Here is a 22,472-nt window from a genome sequence, read left to right on the forward strand (position 1 = left end):
TTTTGTACTTTATTTCTGCTTCTGAGCACTTTAATTCTCTCCATTACAGCTTCTATAGTTTTTCATTAGAAACTTAAGACACTTTCCATCACAGCTTGCAAATCCTCTTTCCCTTGATGCCTTCTAGTATTACAGTAACATACTAAAAAAAATGGCTTATGACTAAGGGGTCTTGAGATTAGCAAGAAGATATGATTGAAGAAAATCTAGGAACTTTATGATTTATGTACATTCTTGTGGTCAAAAATTAAACAAATATATTTGATCACTATCAAGTAGTAATTAGGAATATTTTAAATGTTCTGCTATTGTCATTCATGAAACTTGCATTGCTACACCTTGGTGCTGATGTCACATCCATTCTTTTATTCATTATCATTTAGATATTAATCAGACATTGTGCTTTTTAGATTCCATCACCTGAGGCACATTTCTGGGAACAGCAGCGCAAACCCTGACCACCACTGGAAAATACTATGTCAGCCTCACCTTATAGAAAACACAGCATCAGGCCCTGGCTGGTGTGACTCAGTGGATTGAGTGCCGGCCTGCAAATTTAAAGGTCTCAGGTATGATTCTCAGTCAGGGCACAGGCCTGGATTGCAGGCCAGGTCCCTGGGGGCTGGGGTGGTGGCACGTGAGAGGCAACCACACATTGATATTTCTCTCCCTCTCTTTCTCCCTCCTTTCCCCGCTGTCTAAAAGTAAATAAATAAAATCTTTTTAAAAAAAGAAAAGCACAGCATCAAGATTGTTACAGATCATCAACAATACCAATATCATTAAACACACACAGTTTTGAAACGCACAAACCGCCAGTCTCTTAGAAATTTATAGACCTCTCCTGACACCTAGTGGGAGAATATATGCAGCACAACTCTTCATGTGCTATCCCAAGGTCCTAGCCCCAAAACACTTACAAATTATTTTTTAAAATAATGTTTATCAAGCAATCTCTCTGCTAAGGAACTCATCCTCTAAATGGACACTGACACATGTATAAGAATGTTAATATTAACATCTGAAATATAAATAAATTGGAAGCAGCTTGAACAATCATGGTTAGGAACTGTCATGCCTTTACCAAAGAAAACAATGGAGCTGATTAAAGAATGGGGTGGAACTATGTTATTAACACACAAAAAAAATATGTTAATCAAAAAAGCAAGGTGCATAAAGTATAATTTTATTCATGTAAAAATACATTTAATATACTTGCAAATATATATAAATGTATGAACTGATACAGAAAAAAACTAGAGTCACCTTTAAGCATAAAATTATTATTTTTTTAAAAGATTTTATTTATTTATTTTTAGAGAGGGAAGGGAGGGAGAAAGAGAAAGAGAGAGAAACATCAATGTGCGGTTGCTGGGAGTCATGGCCTGCAACCCAGGCATGTACCCTGACTGGGAATCGAACCTGCGACACTTTGGTTCGCAGCCTGAGCTCAATCCACTGAGCTATGCCAGCCAGGGCAGCATAAAATTATTTTTAAAAATTTATAATTTCAGTACTGATCTAGCCTCCTTTACTATTCTTAAATTATATATTTTACCTGATTAGGTAATATATTCACATGATTCAAAAAGGTAAGCAATATGACAAGTACACTTTGAGAAGTCTCAGGTGATCCATGCCACCCTGCTTTCTGGAAGTAACTGAAACCAACCAAGTAGGTTCAGCTGCTTGCTGCAAGAAAAGCCAGACTCATGAGGCAGGTGCTGTTGCTAAAGAAAAGAGGTTTATTCAGGTGCCAGGACCTGAAGAATGGTGGACTCCCATTTCAAAGACCTGCAGTTCTTATAGGGATAGGGAGATGAGGGCTTTCTTTCTCTACAATCATACTGCTAGCTTTTAGTTTGCTGGGGCCCTATCTATTCATCTCTCTAGCCATTGCCACACTTAGTGCAAGAACCTCCCCTTGCGCCCTTCTGGCCAATGGAGGAGACTCTCCAGCACTCCCTGACTGTCTACGATAACATATCACTTTTATTAGTTTCTTGTATAGTGTATCAGACATACCCTCAGTTCTCGGCAATCACTAATCAGCTTCATGTGTTTATTGATTTGCCTATTTGGGGCATTCCATATAAATGGGTTCATACAATATGTGGTCCTTGTGACTGGCTTTCTTTCATTTTACAATGTTTTCAAGATCCATCCATGTTGCAGCATATATTAGTATTTTCTTCCTTTTTTAAAAAATAATTTTTATTATTATTACAGTTGACATACAATATTTTATTAGTTTCAAGTATACAACCCAGTGATTAGACATTTATATAACTTACAAAGTAATCATGTCAATAAATCTAGTACTCATCTGACACCATACCTTGTTATATTATTATTGACTATATTCCCTGTGCTGTACTTTACATTCCCATGACTATTTTGTAACTACCAATATTTACTGCTTAATTGCTTCACCTTTTTCACCAATACCTCTACCCCCACCCGCTAACCCCATCTGTCAACAGTCAAAATGTTCTCAGTATCTGTGAGTCTGTCTCTGGTATGTGTGTTCATTTATTTATTTATATATATTTTTAGATTGCACTTATATGTGAAATCATGTGGTTTTAGTCTTTCTCCGTCTGATTTAATTCACTCAGTCCAATACCCTCTAGGTTCATCCATTTTGCTGCAGGTGGCAAGATTTCATTCTGTTTTTCATGGCTGAGTTGTATGCCATGGTATATATGCACCACTTCTTTATCTGTGCATCTACTGATGAACACATAGGCTGCTTCCATTCTTGGCTACTGTAAATACTGCTGCAAATGGGTGCATATGTCTTTTAAAACTAGTGTTTTGGGCTTCTTCAGATAAATACCCAGAAGTAGAGTGTCTCTTGTTATAGCCTTTGCTTTGTCTGTATAGCCTGTTTTGTCCGGTGTACATATTGCTACCCCAGCATTTTTTTGTTATTGTTGCTTCCACTTTAATGAAGTATCTTTTTCCATTCCTTTACTTTCAGACTGTGTGTTTCTTTTGATCTGAAATGAGTCTCTTGTAGACAGCATATGTAAGGGTCTTGTTTTCTTATCCATTCAGCCACCATATGTCTTTTGTTTGAAGATTTAATCCATGTGCATTCAAAGTAATTGTGGATGGACATGTATTTTTTGCCATTGTATTATTCATATTTTTATGTTTTTCTTTTTCTTAAAGAAGACACTTTAAGATTTTTGTAATACTGGTTTGATGGTAATAAACTCCTTTAGCTTTTTCTTGTTGGAAAACCTCTTTATCTGTCTTTCAATTCTAAATGATACCTTTGCTGGGTAGAGTAATCTTGGTTGTAGGTCCTTGTTTGTCATCACTTGAATATTTTTTGCTAATCCCTTCTGACCTGCACAGTTCCTGTTGAGAAATCAGCTGACAGTCTGAAGAGAGCTCCCTTGTAGGTAACTAACTGCTATTCTTTTGCTGCTTTTAAGGTTCTTTCTTTGTCTTTAACCTTTGGCATTTTAATTATAATGTGTCTTGGTGTCGGTCTCTTTGGGTTTGCCTTATTTGGGATTCCCCAAACTTCCTGGACTTGTATGTCTAGTTTCTTCTCCATATTAGGAAAGTTTTCAGTCGTTATTTTTTCAAATATGTTTTCACTTCCTTACTTTTTCTCGCTTCTTCTTCTGGCACTCCCACAATGTGAATGTTGGTATGTTTGAAGTTGTCCCAGAGGGTCCATAAACTATCCTCATTTTGGCAGGGGGAGCGATTCTTTTTTCTTTTCTTTTTTTAATTTTTGAAAGGTTTTATTTATTTATTTTTAGACAGAGGGGAAGGGACAGAGAAAGCAAGGGAGTGAAACATTATTGTGTGGTTGCCTCTCATGTGCCCCACACTGAGGAACATGGCCCAGGCATGTGCCCTGACTAGGAATCGAACCAGTGACCCTCTGCTTCGCAGTCCAGTGCTCAATACACTAACCCACACCAACCAGGGCTTTTTTTTCTTTTCAGCTGTTTTAATTGGGCATTTTCTGCTTCCTTATCTTCCAAATTTCTGATTCAATCCTCTGCTTCATCTGTTTTACTGTTTATTCCCAATAATGTATTCTTCATTTCTATTTCTTTTTTATATATTTTCTATCTCCATTTTTATGTTTCCTATTTCTTTGTTTATGTTCTTACTAAGTTCATATACTCTTCCCCTAAGTTCATTGAACATCCTTATAACCAGTGTTTTGAACTCCGCATTTTGTCTCATTTTTTGTTTAGTACTTTTTCTGGAGCTTTGCTCTATTCTTTCTTTTTGGACATGTTTCTTTGTCTTCTCATTTTGTCAGCCTTCCTGTGTATGTTTCAATGTATTAAGTAGAGCTACTGCATTTCCCAGTCTTGGTAGAGCAGCCTTATATAGTAGGTGTCTTGTAGGGCCTAGTGGTGTAGCCTTCTTGGACATGCCAGCTGGGCACTTCGGGTGTTCTCTTGGTGTGGGGTATGTGCACCCTATTATTGTAGTTGAGCCATGATTACTGTTGGCATATCAGTAGAAGAAATTTACCCACAGGCTGATTGGCTGTGAGCACTAGCTGTAACTCCAGTGGAGGAGCTACAGTGTAAGGGCCAATCCCTTGGAAGAGGATTTGCTTCAGCTGGGCTTTGGTACCAAATGAGTCTTCCCCTTGAGTGTGTTACTCACAGCAGAGTTTGGGTGGTGCTTCCATGTGGTTTGGAGCTGACTGCTGGGTGGGATGGGAGATGCAGGCCAAGATCAGTGGCAACCTGTTCCCTTTCCAGGGCCACCTGGCTTGAGCTACAAAGTGATCTACAGTGGGTTGGTACTTGTGCTGGGCTTGCAGTTGCCCAGGAGAGGACATGCTATGAACCAAGGCTAGCAGCAGCTAGTGCTGGGCTTGAGGCCTCTTAGCAAGAGGTAGGAGGCACATGGAGACCAGTGCTGCTTATTTGGAGTGTGTGAACCTTTGAGGAAAGTCATCAGCATGAGCCAAGACAGGCCATTTGTATGGAAAAGCCACTAGAAACAGCTCTGTTGGACCCACAAGTTGGGTTGGGTGGGGCCTCAGGGAATCACCAGGGTGAGTGAACAGGGTGAGTGAATAGCAGGTTGATGGAGACTCAGATATCGCACCTGCCTACTAGTTCTTTTCAGGGGAAGGCTCATCAAAGGAACCATACCCTCTGCCAGCACTTCTGTCGGGGAGAAAGCTGCCCCTTCAACCCTCACCCCAAACCAAGCAATTCAGCCCCTCCTTGTATGTCCCTGGCTCTTTATGAGCTGCTGCCCCATCACTGAAGCTCAGAGGGAGTGAGTCTGAGTAAATCTGTATGCATGCCCTTTAAGAGACATGCCTGGGACTCTAGAAACCCTCCATCTCACTTAGTCATGGGGACTTCTCTTCCCAGCACTGGAACCCTGGATGAGGGACATGATGTGGGGTTGGGACACTTTACTCCTGGGGGTGAGGGGAAAACTTCATAGCTGACATACATACCCCTCCTGAACTTTAACTGCCACATGTGAGTATGGGACTAGCCCAGCAATTTTCAAACCAGTGTGCCACAAGAATTTTTAAAACATGAAATATCTGGCTATTTAGTCAGGGACACTGACCTCTTTTCCCTTAGACTGTCAAATTAAAAAATTACAACTGCCAATACAACAGTAGCTGTTCAATGTGAATGTATAAAAATTATACCTATTTTTTGGTGTGCCACAGGATTTTAGTCATTAGATTATGTGTGCCATGAGATGAAAAAGGTTGAAAATTGCTGAACTAGCCTGTTCTGCATCTCCCCACCTCCTGTCACCCTGTATGTGGCTTCTTTATATTCTTAGTTATAAAACTTCTCTTCAGCTAGATTTTAAGAATGATGGTTGTTCTATAGATTAGTTGTAATTTGGTGCATGTGTGGGGGGATGTGAGTACCTACACCACCATCTTGACCAGAAGCCCCAGTATTGATACTTAATTTCTTTTCATGGCTGAGTAATAATCTATGGTAAAGATATACCGCATTTTGGTTATTCATTCATCAGTTGATAAACATTTAGACTGTTTTCACTTTTTGATTATCACAAATAATGCTGCTATGAACATTTGTGTACAAGTTCCTGTGTGGATATATGTTTTCATTTCCCTTGGTTTTGTACTTAAGAGCAGGCATGATGAGTAATGTGGTAATTGCATGTTTAACCTTCTGAAGAACTGCCAGACTGTTTCCAAATTGACTGCACCCTTTTAAAATCCTCCCAACCTGAGGGTTCTTATTTCTCCACACCCTCACCAACATGTGTCTTTCTTTTAGTTCTAGCCAACTTAGAATGTGAAGTGAAATCTTACTCTGGCTTTGAGTTGTCTTTTTCTAATGGCTAATAATGCTGAGAATCTTTTACTGTGCTTCTTGGCCATTTGTACAACTCCTTTGCAGAAATGTCTGCTCAGACTCTTTGCCAATTTTTAAAAAATAGCTTTAATGAGATATAATTCATATACTCTTTAATTAATTCATTTACAGTGTATAAATCAATAGTTTTCATTTATTTGCAGTTGTAAAGTAACTATCACCACAATCAATCTTAGGACATTTTTATCACCCCCAAAAGAAATCCATACCCTTTAGCTCTTCTCTCTAATCCCTTCTTCCACTCATCAGCCTTAGGCAAACACAAGTCTACTTCTGTTTTTGCAAATTTGCTTATTCTAGACATTTCATTAAAATGGCTTCATTCACTATGTGGTCTGGCTTTTTTCACCTAGCATACAGTTCATCCATGTTCCACTCCCCCCCACCTCCTTTTTCCCCCACAAAGAGTTAAGGCCTTTGTTTTTTGCCATGGTAAAATTGTAACATAAAATTTGTCAATGTAATCACTTCAAGTGTGCCATTCAGTAGTATTAATTACATTCACAATTTTGTACAATCATTGCCACTATTTATTTTCAGAACTTTTCATCATCAAGCAATATTTCTGTCCTGCCCCCAGCCCTCTGGTAACCTCTTATCTACTTTCTGTCTGTATGAAGTTGCCTTTTTTAGACATTTCACCTTGATGGAATCATGTAGTATTTGTCTTATTGTGTCTGGCTTATTTCACTTAGTATAATGTTTTCAAAGTTGTAGCATGTATTAGAATTCTGTTACTTTTTTTATAGTTAAATAGTATTCCATTTTCTGTATTGATACCAAATTTTGTTTATACATTCATCTGTTGATAGACATGAGTTATTTCCACTTTTTGCTATTGTGAAATAATGCTGTAATAAACATTGGCACACAAGTATGTTTGAGTCCGTCTTCAGTTCTTTTGAATGTATACCTGTGAAGGGAATTGCTGGGTTGTATGATAATTCTATGTTTAGTTTTTTCAGGAACCACCAAATGTTTCCCACAACTGCACTATTTGACATTCCCATGAGAGCCACGTGGTCTCTGTTTGCATCGGTTTGTATGTTCAGGTGTGTCTATATATGTATTGTATTTGTGTTGTATTTTCTACCTCCAGCTGGTACTACAACTTGTAAAAAAGCTTTTTTTTTAAAAAGATTTTTTATTTATTTATTTTTAGGGAGGGAAGGGGGGGAGAGAGAGAGAGAGAGAGAGAGAGAGAGAGAGAGACATCAATGTGTGGTTGCTGGGGGTTATGGCCTGCAACCCAGGAATGTATCCTGGCTGGGAATCAAACCTGGGACACTTTGGTTCCCAGCCCGTGCTCAATCCACTGAGCTATGCCAGCCAGGGCTGTAAAAAAGCTTTTTAAAAAATTCTTTTGTATATTACAGTTGACATTCAATATCATTTTGTTGGGGCCCACCCTGCCTGGTTTCAGAAGCTGTAATCCCCCATGGCTAAGACTGAGTGAGAGACCTTGGGACCCTAAGCCACTAAAGAGACAAAGCTTATCTCCCTGGTAGGGGCACCACCTGTGCCCCCTATTACTTCACCCTGCTTAGCCCTGAGCAGATGACTGGTTAGCCAATGATGGGTAAGATTCCTCAAGGGAGGTACAACCTAAGACAGGCATGATCACAAAGGGGCCCTCAGGGAAGGACTTGGGGGGCTACAGAGAAAGGGGGTGATAGACCCACACCACTTGGCTTTGAGTCCTCATTCTGTCTTCGAGAAGTCTCCCAATTTCTTGGCTGCCTTACTTCCCCCACCTGACTTAAGCCTGAAACAATGACAGAGGTCGGTGCAGCCCTGTGCTGGAAAGGGCGGGTTCCCCGGGGTGATCAGGCCTAAGAAAGAATACATAAAATCCTGTGAAACCTGCTTTGCTAAGAATGCCCTCAGTTTTCTGATAAGGGTCCAAGCATGGAATGAGTTTGTTCCCCAAAGTTTTATAGCCCTTTAGCTAACTGACCCTGACCCAGAATAAGCCCTCAGAGTTCTTTGTATGTTATCTATTGTTTGATCCTTACTGACTAACAATGATTGATGAGCTTTACCTGTATTCCTGTGAAAATTGAGCCCAATAAAAGCCCATTGAGGAAAAGGCTTCTGCCCCTTCTCCTTTGAGAGATCAGCCACCTTTCATCCCCAAGCAGACCATGTCTTGGTAGACTTATTCTCATTTGTGGCAAACAGGGGTGGGGGAGGAGGCAGCTCTGGGGGCAGACCTGCCCCCCACATCATTTTATATTAGTTGTACAGCCTATTGGTTAGTCATTTATATAATTTATGAAATGATCTTCCAAATAATTCAAGTACCCCCCTGCACCACACATAATTGTTAGAATATTATCTTTTTAGATTTTATCTATTTATTTTTTAGAGAGGGGAGAAGGGAGGGAGACAAAGGAGGGAAACATCAATGTGTGAGAGAAAAACCAATCAGCTGCCTCTCACAGGCCCCCAACTGGGAACCTGGCCCACAACACAGGCATATGACCTGATTGGGAATCGAACAGGCGACCTTTGAGTTCGTAGGCCAGAGTTCAATCCACTGAGCAACACCAGGCAGAGCAGGATGTTATTGACTATATTCTCTAAGCTATACTTTACATCCCTGTAAAAGAGCTATGTTTAATTGGCTTAACAAACAAACATGTCTGTAAGGATTGGCTATTCTAAAATTCTCAGAAATACAGAAACTAACCCAAACGCCTTTCAAGTTTACATGATCAAATATTAATCTTTAATAAATAAAAGCTAGTTTAAGTTTTTTGGTTTAAGTAAAACATGCATGTCTTTGAGTTATCTAAGGGTTAAAGATTCTAATTAAGATAAAAGGAAAATAACATGTTTTCAGTGAAAAAGGAAATACATTTTTGAAAAAAATATAATTTTGTCATAAAGTAAGCCTACTTATTTCAGAAAGGTAAAGAGAAAAAAAGACAAAATCCAAATGTAAAAAAGTAATAGGTTTGTAAACATAAATCTTTTTAAAAAGTTTTTATTGTTTATGCTTTTACAGTTGTCCCCACTTTTTCTCCCTTTTCTTACTTCCACCCAGCTCCCCTCCCCAGTCAATCCCCATATCACTGTCCATTTCCATGGGACATGCATAAAGACGGTTTGTAAAAATAAATCTTTTAAAAAAGATTTTATTTATTTTTAAAGAGAGGGAAAAGGTAGAAGAGAGAAAGAGAAACATCAGTTGGTTACCTCTCATATGTGCCCTAGGCATGTGCCCTGACCAGGAACCAAACCTGCAACCTTTTGCATTGCAGAATGATACCCAACCAACAGAACCACCCCAGTCAGGGCTGTAAAAATAAACCTTGAAAAAGAAAATTTAAAGGTTAAGCTAAATAAGATTGAAATAAATTTAACTAAGTATATAAATATTCAAAGTAAGCTGATATAAAATTAGAATCCTTTCCTTGACCTGGAAATAGCTTTGGAGTATTCCAGAGGGTCTCTGGAATACCTCAAAAGTTATATTATCTGTCCTTATAAAAGAAATGTTTTTTATTGTTGTCCAAGTACATTTATTGATGGGCACTTAGGTTGGTTGCTTCCAGCACTTGGCTATTGTGAATTGTGATACTATGAACATTGGGGTGTATAGGTTCATTTAAATTGGTGTTTCAGGATTCATAGGGTATAATCCCAACAGTGGCATTGCTGGGTCAAAAGGCAGTTCCATTTTTAGTTTTCTGAGGAAATTCCATACTGTTTTCCACAGTGTCTGCACCAGTCTTCATTCCCACCAACAGGACACTAGGGTTCCCTTTTCTCACAACCTTGCCAGCACTTGTTTGTTGATTTGTTTATGATGACCATTTTGACTGGTGTGAAGTGGTATCTCACTGTGGTTTTAATTTGCATCTCTCTGATGGCTAGCGATACTAAGCATCTTTTCATATATCTCTGGGCCCTCTGTATGTCCTCCTTGGAGAAGTGTCTGTTCAAGTCCTTTACCTATCTTTTAACTGGGTTGTTTGTCTTCCTGGAATGAAGTCATGTGAATTCTTCATGTATTTTGGAGATCAGACCCTTGTCCAAGGTATCATCTGCAAATATGTTTTCCCATATAATTGGTTCAAAGAGAAATATTAAACTAGTTGGGCTTATTTGGCATGTTGAAGTTATGTGGAAAAAAGCATTGTCAAATAAAAAATAATGTTGAGACTTCTTTATGTTATATTTGTGTTTGTTTTATATGTTCCAGAAATTATATTAAATTCTTCAAAACATGTGATATCTTGGCATAAGATGTTTGTCATCACAGTTAAGGCACACACCAAAAGGACTAAACCTGAGTATCAGATTGTAGAACATGTAGATGAAGTACATTCTGTTTCTGCAAAAATGATCCCTCAAGACCAGACTTTTGCCATCCCATCCTGATGTCCTATATGGCAACAGTCTTCCCCTGAATCAGAAGAATTATAATTGCTAACCAATAATTGTAAATTGAATAAATGGGCTATGGGAAACCCAGGATGGCTGCTTGATTCTTCCAGGCTCCCTGACAAACCTGAGTTTTCAGTTTTTACATTCCTTCATATACCACAGTGCATGTAAGCTGGACTTCATTCAACTACCACTTGGTATGGGTTATCAGTAAATTCTTGTTGCTATGGTTATATTTTCTGGATGAGTTAAAGCCTTCCCCTGCAGTAAAGCTGATGCCCTCACAGAAATAAAAAACAAAAACAAAAAACCTGTTAAAATCTGTTTCCCACTTCAGGTATACCTTCCAAGTGCTCTCTCAATTCTACTTAGATAGCCTTGGTGGCTCGGGACCTGTCACTGTTTTCCTTCCCCTCCTCTGTGAAATGGCTCATTACACTGATGACGTAATGTTAACCTGTAAAGATTTCCCTCTGCTATAGAAAACACTGCACACCTTGGTGAACCACCTGCAACAGAGAAGTTGGGCCATCAATGCACAAATGATACAGGCCTGAATCTGGCTCTGAAGTTCTTAGAGGTCACATACATACCAGACACACTAACTGATGAGATACAATATTCATGTTGGCTGGTAAAAAAAAAAAGGCATTCATTAGTGTTGGGAAGGTGAACAGAAGCTGCATTTGAGAAGAGAAAAATCCTAGTATCTCAGACACAGGCCTGTTTTCCCCCTTGGTGAGGTACCCATGTCTTTGGATGTAACTGTAAGCTCCAATGGAACTTTTTGGGCCCTATGACAAGCTCAACCAGGGAAAGCCATCCCACTTAGGTTCTAGTTCCAATTATGGAAAGACCTTATTCCTCCATTGAACAGGTTTTGAGATTGTATAAAACATTGCAACAAATAGAACCCATCATAGCTGCCCTATGGTGACAGTGCAGATAGGTGTCCCAATTATGGGTTAGATAGAAGGGTTATTTGGAAGGACTGCTTCTGCTATTGCCCAAGACTTCACCCTACAAAAATGGAATGTGTATTTGCAACAACACAGTGCCCTTTCCACAGTCCTTTGGGGAATGAGTTGTTGCATGCCTTTTTGAGGTCAATGTATTATAGGACCACTTCAGCCCCTAATATAGAGCACGCCCCCCTGCCCATCAGTAAGAGAGGTCATAATCCCTATTCCTAAAAATACATGGCACAGGCACAGGTCTAGCTGAGGTAATCCTTGTGTGTGGACCATGGTGGCCATACAACCCCATACAACAATATATGGTTTGAAACAGGAGTACAACAGAGTAGACAGTGTACAGAACTAAGGTCCACGTGACTGGTATTTACACAGGAGCCATGGCCTGTACAGACAGTTGGCTATATTTAAAGGTCTCACGACTTTGCTGCCACAATGAACATGAGATGGCTGGCAGGTACTAAAAAAGTCATTGTTGGGGGCTACAATGTGGCAGGAAATGTCACAGGAAAAAGGTTACAGGAGCCAACTGCTCCTAGCCTGACCAGTCTGATTTGCCTCCTGGAAAGGTGGAGGCTGACGTACTAGCAAAGATCAGGACACTGACTCACACACAAAAATGCAAAGTCGCAGATTGGGTGCACACACATAGCGAGCACCACAGTGCCTGGGTAAAACTGCAAATAACGAAGGGGTCCGGATCGCCCCTCCTTTATACTGACGCGGTGGTAGCAGAACCCAATTGGCTGGCGTGCTCTCACTTGCGCCCTTTCCGCATCTTCCGCCCACCAGACAGAGCGGTGGTCCCATACAAAATGGACAGGTCTCTACTGACTGAAGAACTTACCCTACTCTCTGAAAATCATTTCTCCTTGAAAAGGTTCCTGATGGGCCCAAGCTAGATGTCAGCATCCCAACACTTTCATTATTGCAATGAGGTCACTGGTTTGTGCTTCTTTATATGAGTTAAGGTATGTGTTTTTGGCACCTGTAGAGCCGAGAACGATGCACACTATTGAGTAGGCGCTCAAATCATTTGACCAGTGGCTTACCGAGAGAGAGAATGCCAAAAATGTTGACCGTGGCTTTGACCCCTAATAGGTCTGCGGACTTGGCAGCCCCTCTTACTCCCACCTGGCAGCTCCGGTTTGGTCCAGCTCTCTTACTAGCGCCAGCTCTCCTCTCGCCCTCCGCCCTCCTCCTTTCGGTCCCGCCCCCAGCACCGTGCACCTCCCTCCACGCTCTTCTTTTTAGGCCCCACCTCCAGCCCAGACTGAGCGACGCTGAGGAGCTGGACCCGACGGCCCGCCTTACGGCTGACGTCATCACGCCGGGGTCGGGAAAAGCGCGCCTGGGGAGCGTGGGCTCGCCCGAGAGTAGGGTCTCTCTGATACGGGTGGTACTCCGCTGGCCGGAGCCCTCGGTCGCTGTCCGCCCGTCGGCCGGAGCGGGTTGCGCCGACAGCCATGGCACACCGCTGTCTCCTGCTGTGGGGCCGGGGCGGCTGCTGGCCCCGCGGCCTGCCTCCCTTGCTCGTTACTGGCGGTGGCGTGGGCCCCAACAAACGGTCCTACCTCCGGACGGTGAGTCCTGGGCGCCTTCCGCTCCTTGCCCGGCCCGCTCCAGCTCGGCTCTCGGTCCCGCTTCCGGTCCCGGAGAGCAAGGCGTCAAGGTCACTGGTCCCTGGGTACGCTCGGGGACCTCGCGGCGTCCGGGGGGGAGTTCCTCTCGTGAGTGAGGTCACGTGCGCTCCTTGTGAATATCTGGACGCCCTGCGTTCTGATCATTTGTCCCGTAGCAGGTTTGTAAGCCCGGGTATAGAGTTGGATTTTTTTAAAACATGAATTTTCAGTTGAATCAGATCTTTGCGTCGGGGAACTTATAAAGAGCAGCTGCGAGGGTTCTCTGACTTCATTCAGGGTGACAATGTTTTACAGATATGGCAACTGAGACCTAAACATGTTAAAGTACATACTTGTCACATCTCGGCATTGGTTGTCTTTGTTTTACCTTTGATGACATTGGAAAACAGAATGCATGTGTTGTGTGTGTATGTGTTTTAAGAGTTTGTAGCGTGAACATGATGTAATAAAAGCAAAGGTTTTGGAGTTAAGCTCGGAAGCACTCAGAGCTTCCATTTTCTCATCTGTTGAGTGGGACTATTGCTGGCATTGTGTGTCTGGCACATAGTACATACCAGTAAACATTAACTGTGATTATAAGTAACACCCCGTCTTCAGAGTAGAGATTCATACATTGTAGCTCAGGGGATTGAGTGGCGGCCTATGAACCAAAGTGTTGGGGGTTCCATTCCCAGTCCCCAGTAGGGAGTGTGTGAGAGGCAACCACACAATGATGTTTCTCTCCCTCTCTCCCTTCCCCCTTCTAAAAATAAATAAAATATTTAAAAATACATATGTATTTTATTGATTATGCTATTACAGTTATACCAATTTTTCCCCATTGCCCCTTTCCACCCAGTACTGCCATTACCTCTAGCATTCCCTACCCCCTTAGTTCATTTCCTTGGGTCATGCATGTAAGTTCTTCGGCTACTCCATTTCCTGTACTGTTTTCAACATTGTGTTGAATATTTTGTTCCTACCAATTTGTACTTCTTTTTTTTAAAGATTTATTTTATTTTTTTTAGAGAGGGAAGGGAGGGAGAAAGAGAGAGAGAGAGAAACATCAGTGTGCGGTTGCTGGGGGCCATGGCCTGCAACCCAGGCATGTGCCCTGGCTGGGAATTGAACCTGCTACACTTTGGTTTGCAGCCAGTGCTCAATCCACTGAGCTAGGCAGCCAGGGCTCCAATTTGTACTTCTTAATCCCTGCACCTTTCCCCCCATTCTCCCTCTTCCTGCTCCTGATAACCCTCCAAATGATTTCCATATCTATGATTCTGTTTCTGTTCTACTTGTTTGCTTAGTTTTTTAGATTCAATTGTTGATAGTTGTGAATTTATTGCCATTTTAATGTTCATATTTTTGATCATCTTTTTCTTAGATAAGTTCCTTTAACATTTCAAATAATAAGGGCTTGGTGATGATGGAATCCTTTAGCTTTACCTTGCCTGGGAAGCACTTTATCTGCCCTTCTATTATAAATGATAGCTTTGCTGGATAGAGTCATCTTGGTTGTAGGTCCTTGCTTTTCGTCACTTTGAATATTTCTTTCCAGCCCCTTCTAGCCTCTTAAGTTTCTTTTGAGAAGTCAGTTGATAGTCTTATGGGAACTCCTTTGTAGGTAACTCTCTCCTTTTCTGTTGCTGCTTTTAAGATTCTCACCTTATCTTGGGTAATTTAACTATGATGTGTCTTGGTGTCGTCCTCTTTGGGTTAATCATATTTGGGACTCTGTGGTTCTGGGACTTTTATGTCTATTTCTTTTGCCAAATTAGGGAAGTTTCCTTCCATTATTTTTCAAATAAGTTTTCAATTTCTAGCTCTTACATTTCTCCTTCTGGTACCCCTATGATTGATTTGGATATTGGTGTGTTTGAAGATGTTCCAGAGGCTCCTTAGCTTCTCCTTGTTGTTTTGATTTTTTTTCTTCTTGTTGTTCTAATTGAACATGTTTTTCTTCTTTATGTTCCAAATTGTTGATGTGATTCTTGGGTTCATCCCCTCCACTGTTGGTTCTCTGTAAACGTTTATTTCACTTGGTGTAAGCTTCATTTCTGCCTGGGTCTTTTTTATGCTGTTGAAGTACCCAGTGAGTTCCTTGAGCATCGCATAAGCAGAGTTTTGAACTCTGCATCTGATAGGTTGCATATCCATTTTGTTTAGTTCTTTTTCTGGAGTTTTGTCCTGTTCTTTCAATTTGGGTCATATTTCTTTGTGTCCTCATTTTGGCAGCCTCCCTGTGTTTGTTTCAATGTATTAGGTAGAGCTGCTTTGACACCCTGTCTTAGTTGTGTGGCCTGTTGTAGAAAAGTGCACCTGTTAGTTGTATGAGGTGGAGTGTTTGGTAATTGCCAGGATGGGGCAACTCCTTTAACTGCCGTGTGGCTGTGTTGTGGGGAGGGCTCAGAAAAGGGACAGTGACCACTGTCTGGCCTCTGGAGTTTTGCCTGGGAGGAAGCTGTCTCCTAGCACTTCCTCTGTTGCCAGTCACTTAAGTTTCTCCCTGTCTGCTATTGGTGCCCTTCTAGCTGTTGCCCTGATGCTGAAGCCCAGCGGAAGTGAGTCTGCGTAGGTCCTAAGTCTATTGCAGGCCTTTTAAGAGGAGTCTCCTGAGAATCCCCCTGTTTCTTCCCCTGTGCCAATACCCACTGGTTTTTGCAGCCAGAAGTTATGGGAACTTAATGTACCTGGAGTTGGAACCCTGGGCCTGGGGATTTGGGATCCTTCACTCCAAGGTGTCAATCCCAGTTTTTTGCCACCACATGTGGATGTGGGACTGCCTTTTCCATGTCTCCACGCCACTCTGTATCTCCGCCTGTCTGCCCCTCCTGCCCATCTGGATGAATGTGGCTTCTTTAAATTCTTGGTCGTCGGACTTCCATACAGCTTGGTTTTCTGATGATTCTGGGAGATACTTGTTTTATAGTCTAGTTGTAATATTTGCTGTAGTCATGCAAGGAGGCGAGGTGTGTTTACCTATGCCTCCATCTTGACCAGACTATTATTCTTTGTATGGACTGAATTTGATATGTAGAGGAGAAAAGCTTCACTGGAGGTTTCTTTATATAAAACAACCTCAGTATAAAATGGAGTCACAGGAATTATTGCTAGAGATATTCCAGGTTAACAGACTTTGAAAATACAGCCAAAAGGGGGCTGATTAGTTGACAAACAGTTCTGTACTAAGCTTTGTGGTGACTGAAAGGCTTGCTTTACATGGGGATATAAAGAAAGCTTGCTCTTAAATATCTTTCAGAATAATTGGAAATGATCATTTAAATGTAGGCATTGCCATACAATTTTATAAGTATTTTTGCATGTGTGATTACATTGATTCTCACAGTAGTATCATAGGGAACTGGCCAGGCAGAGTTGTTTTCTTCCATTACCAGTGTGTAAATGAGGCTTCTAATATATTGAGACTTGTAAAAAAAGTGTCAGATTTCTAGTTTTAGCAAAATTAAAAATGTTGACAATAGGTCCTTCACTTGCCAGACTAGGTGTCACTTTTCTTGGGACACCCCTATATCCCTTAAACTTGTAATCGCTCGTCCTCAGTGCTGGCTTTGTTCCTTGTACTTGAAGGTTTTGTATTTTTGCACATATCCATTCTGTAGTTGGTTTGTCCACAGGACTGTCTTTACACTTCTGAGTTTCTCAAAGTTAGGGACTTGTTCTGATCTACCTTTGGGGCTCCTCACTGGTTGGCAGCACCTGCCTGGAGTAGATGCTCAACAAATCAGCATTACTTGATCCCTTGTACAGGTTGAACAACACGTTATTCTAATCTATACCCTTAATAGACTTTGCATTGGAAAACTTATTCAGTTATGATAATTTTTGTCCATTATCAGCAGTTATTTCTTAGACCAAGTGTTCCCAGCAGCTGGGGAGGGCCTAACACAACAGAAGGTCCAAACTCTCTCAGACCAGCATTGCTTTCAATCAAAAATAGTATCAGTGCTTCTGTCCTGTTTTGCTGTGTAGAATTGTATATTAATTTGAAGTTAAATCAGCTTATTTTTTGTTTTGTAATTGACATTTTTATTCACACAACATAAAATTCAGTGTTTTAAAGTGTACAGTTCAGTGGATTTTAATATATTCACAACCATCACCACTGTATTAATTTCAGGACAATTTTGTCACCCCCCAAAAGAAGTCCTTTGTGCATTAGCAGTCACTTCCTGTTTTTCCCCAATCATTCCTCCAGTCCAAGGCAGCTACTAATGTGCATTCTCTATGGATTCACCTATTCTGGACATTTCATATAAATGGGAGCGTAATATATGACTCTGGTTTCTTTAACTTAGCATCATGTTATCAAGGTTTGTCTTATGTGATAGCATTTATTAGTACTTCATTTCTTTTTATGGCCGAATAATATTCTATTATATGAATACAACACCTGTCCAGAAAGTATCCCTCCACGTGCTATGAAAAATAGAAACATTTGTTGAAGAAGATACAAGATACAAGAAACATTGTATATAGGACAATGACACCTTAGCCTCCTTCAAAGTAGGCAGCTTGAGACCTCGCACAATTCTCCCACTCACCATCAGTTACCCCATCGTATTTTCCTGAATCGCATCAACAGTCTGAAATCTCTTCCCTTTCAAAGGTGACTTTAGTTTTGTGAAAAGCCAGAAGTCATAGGGATCCAAATCTGGGCTGTAGGGAGGCTGAGTCACCTGGGTGATTTCACATTTCACCAAAAAATTCTGTACAAGTTGTCATGATGAAGCTGCCAGTCACCAGTTGCTCATAGCTGTGGCCTTGTGGATTATCTAAATAGTTTCGGCCGAGAAATGTTCAAGCTTAACACAAAATTTGATGCAGATTCGTTGCTCTCCTTTGCTCATTTTGAATGCAATGGCCACACATGCTCACTTACCAGTGCCTAAGGCCCCCACTGACTGGTACAGTGAAGTCATCCCTGTTCACACATGCACATTCCAGTCCACTCTTCCTTGGCTGCCAGATTACATCTATGACATGCAAGTGTTCTAATTATATTAACAATGACTAGACTTTTTCTGGACAGGCCACATTTTTATCTGTTCATAGTCAGCTGATGGACATTTGAGTTGTTTCCACTGTAGTTATTATAAATAATGCTGCTGTGAACATTCAAGTACAAGGTATTGTGTGGACGTTTGTTTTCAGATTTCTTAAGGAGGAGTAGAATTGTTGATCATATGGTAACTCCGCAGTTAACATTTTGAGAATTCTAAACTTTTCCAAAGTGGCTGCACTATTTCCCATTCCTACCAGCAATGTATGAGGATTACACTTTTCTCCATGTGCTCACCAACACTTGTTATTGTCAGTCTTTTTGATTATTGCCATGCTAGTGATTGTGAAGTGGTTTTATATGGTTTTGAGATGTTTTATTTTTCTCATTAGACTATAAAGGAGGCAAATAATGATAGATGATAATATAGAGGAACTTCACTTTAAACATTCTCATCTGTATTTAAAAGCTTGTCCTCCCCAAAAAATGGTGGTGAATTTTTACTTTGCAGAAGGATAAGATTACTTGAACTTTTTCACTACCAAATTTGAATATATCCCCTCAATGTGCCTTGCCTTGATTGCTTTTTATTGTGAAGCTACAAGTTTAATAGAAAGTTTCTTAGTTTGTTTACTTTATATTTTTATTTACCCAGACTGTATTTACATACAACTTTTTAGCAACATATGTTACTTAAAGCAGAGATGTATCATTAATGGGACTTGTGTAACCAGGGTTCTCACTGGGATGATAGTATGTCAAATATCTTTAGCAAATGTTACTATAGGGATTATCAGTAATGTTGAACTATAACTTTCTTATCTTTGAACTAAGGTAAATTTAATATTATGTTTATAAACAGCATTGTTCTGTAATTTCAGGTAAATAACCTTTTAATATTATAGACCCTGCAAGTGAGTCGGCGTGAAGCAGCAGATTTTCAGTGTCCAGGTTTGTCTTTTGAATGCTGCAAATTAAGTAAACAATACCAAAGTGAATGTGTTGGCAGAGAATTGTAGTTGGGCTCCAATCCTAACTTCTGTGTGATTTTGAAGTATTCTTGTGTTCTGGATTATAATTTATGTCTATTGTTCAGTGGAGTGGCCTAGTTCATAGAGGAAGTCTTTCTGTGTGAGCCTGTAACCACTTGTGGAAGGGAGAAACATTTCATCCACTTTATGATATTAGGAAATGAAGCTCTTTTAAAAATCCTTTATTTTTATATAATTCATGCTTTTATATGTGTCATGTTGCAGCTTTATCGCTATGCTACAACTCAAGCAACGACCAGCAGAAATTCTCTCTTGACAGATGTAATTGCTGCTTATCAAAGATTCTGTTCTCGACCTCCAAAAGGTAAACACTTAGATGTGACGATGATGTTCTGCCTTCTTATCAAAGAGCCATTCCGCAGTGGTGTTTCCTAAGCACGTGCATAGGTGGTGTTTCAGGTTGTCTCCTTCTGTAACCCACCCCTGCCTCTTTCTGTCTGATGCAGTGATGAAAATGTGTAACCTTCACACATGACATTTGTAGTGAAATTGGCATGCAAGTGAGACTTCTTCCTTTTACACCCCTGGGATGCGAATTGTATTAGACTGATTTACTCCTACATAAGAAAACTTACACTTTTAGCTTACACTTTTTAATGATATATCAATTGCTTTAGAAATGAACACATGAAACCTGATGACTTTTAGTTTGAGGATATGTATTTTGTTTCCCTTTCTAACAGGATTTGAAAAATACTTTCCTAATGGAAAAAATGGAAAAAAAGCTAGCGAATCTAAAGAAGTTATGGGAGAAAAAAAAGGTACCTTCTAAAAAGGTTGTGTTTGAATTTACCATTTGCCTCTAACATATGACATTAGTGACAGTTTCACTGAACGAAGAGTGTTCTTTTACGGCACTGCTGAAACTTTTAGGTTACGAATACATATTATAGACCTGCTGTCTTATTTTAACTTTAATTTTATTGTTATATTTTCTTGTCATTTTTCAAGTTGAATTAATTTAAGATCTCCTTAGAGATGCTTAATCATTATCAGTCATATGAATATATTTGACACAAATTTAAGCCACTGAGAAGAATTTTATAGACCTAATACATACAATTTATTTGACACATATGGTGGTATAGTGAATTTTTCAAATTGTTCTTCAGAGCCTTAAGAGATTCAGAGAGGGTTTCCTAGAGCTGTCTGGTTGGGGGGACCATGTGAGCTTGGAGCCTCTTGACCCCCATTTCACATTTGTAATGGCATTAAGCATAATGCCTGGTACATGTTGAGATTTAATTGGCATCTTTTTAGGGAAATGCAAGGACAAATATAATAAATCCTTTATTTTTTATTTTTATTTTTTTTAGATATTATTTATTTTTAGAGAGGGAAGGGAGGGAGATAGAGAGAGAGAGAGAGAAACATCAGTGTGCGGTTGCTAGGGGCCATGGCCTGCACCCCAGGCATGTACCCTGGCTGGGAATCGAACCTGTGACACTTTGGTTCGCAGCCCGCACTCAATCCACTGAGCTACGCCAGCCAGGGCTATAAATCCTTTATTTTTAAATGAACTTATATTTAATTGGAGAGACAAATATATGCTCAAAGAATTCAAGGAATAAAAAGCAAGGCCAGGGGATAAGGGGAGAAGCACTGTGTGTGCCGATTGGTGCATTGGTGGCATAGGTAACTTCTACATGTTGCCCAGGGCATGGTAATCTTTTAATCTTGGTTTGGGGGAAGATTAATGATAATAGATCCAACTTTTAAAGGCAACCTGTTGGGTACCTCTTGCTTATATGTTAACATTGTCCCAGAGTAGTGCGGAATGTTATCAAACAACTTTAGAAATGTACTGGCTTTGTTTTTTAGCCCTGTGCCTATGGATAGGACTTGTCTCTCCCAGACCTTGTATCACTTAAGACAGGTGTACAAGCTCCTTGTGTGCATGATGGTGGGGTGAACATGTGAGAAAGCCACAGTGCCATGTAGCCACTAGGGGTGACTGGGTGCTGCAGCCTCCCATCCTCCACAATAGAGGGGTGGTTTCACAGTGGTTGAAGATATTACATTGTTGTTTGTGGGTCTTTAAGAAAATAGAAAAGTGGGAAGAAAAGGAGGATGTTAGTGACTGTATTCATTTCCTAGGGCTGCCATAACAACGTACCACCAATGGGTATTGTAAGCAACAGAAATGTATGTCTCACAAATCCGGAGGCTGCAAGTCCAAAATCACTGTCATTGTCAGGGTTGGTTCCTTCTGAGAGTCACAAGGGAAGGATCTGTTCTGGGCCTTTCTCCTTGGCCTGTAGATGGTCCTCTTCTCTGTGTCTCTTTCCTTGGCCTTTTCTCTATGCATGCCTGTGTCCAAAGTCCCCCTTTTTATGAAACACCAATTATCTTGGATTAGGACCTATCCTTACAACCTCATTTTAAGTTAATTATTTCTCTGAAAACCCTATTTCCAGATATGATCACTGGGGATTATGACTCCAACATATGTATTGGTGGGGAGGGCACAATTCAGCCCATAACAGTTTCTAATTTTAAATTCCTGAAAACTAATTTTATATGTGTTTTTTTCAATTATCAGAATCATATCTTTCCTGCAGAAGAAATTGTTTAACAGTGTTTGCTTCTTGGGAGTGGGAAAGCAGAGCACTTACTTTTTTCTTTTTTAAGATTTTATTTATTTATTTTTAGAGAGGGAAGGGAGGGAGAAAGAGAGAGAGAGAGAAACATCAATGTGCGGTTGCTGGGAGCCATGGACTGCAACCCAGGCATGTACCCTGACTGGGAATCGAACCTGCGACACTTTGGTTCGCTGCCCGCGCTCAATCCACCGAGCTACGCCAGCCAGGGCCAGAGCACTTACTTTTTACCTTTAAGTGAAAACTCAGAAATTCACTACCTGTATTTTTTTGGACTATAAGACGCATGCCCCCCAATTTGGGATGGAAAGGGGGTGCCTCTTATAGTCCAAATGTAGCAGACCTGGCTTGCTGTGGGGGGAGGGGGTGGAGCTGGGTTGCCGTTGCATTTTCTTCCCAAATGGGGGGAGTGTGTGAAGGGAATGGGTC

The 22,472-nt window shown here is 40.6% G+C and overlaps 1 protein-coding gene across 1 annotated transcript in view; it reads left to right on the forward strand.

Moving 5' to 3' along the window:
• The first annotated feature begins 13,055 nt into the window (after positions 1 to 13,055).
• Positions 13,056 to 22,472, forward strand: part of AFG3L2 (AFG3 like matrix AAA peptidase subunit 2) — a 43,534-nt gene continuing 34,117 nt past the window's right edge. The window contains exons 1-3 of the mRNA XM_045849611.1: positions 13,056 to 13,332; positions 19,648 to 19,747; positions 20,127 to 20,204. Of these exons, the coding sequence (XP_045705567.1) occupies positions 13,216 to 13,332; positions 19,648 to 19,747; positions 20,127 to 20,204 (295 nt within the window). The 5' untranslated portion in view covers positions 13,056 to 13,215. The remainder of the gene's footprint in view (positions 13,333 to 19,647; positions 19,748 to 20,126; positions 20,205 to 22,472) is intronic.

Source organism: Phyllostomus hastatus, unplaced genomic scaffold (assembly GCF_019186645.2).
Source record: "Phyllostomus hastatus isolate PE091 unplaced genomic scaffold, TTU_PhHast_1.1 phas_contig_80, whole genome shotgun sequence".
Classification (NCBI taxonomy): domain Eukaryota; kingdom Metazoa; phylum Chordata; class Mammalia; order Chiroptera; family Phyllostomidae; genus Phyllostomus; species Phyllostomus hastatus.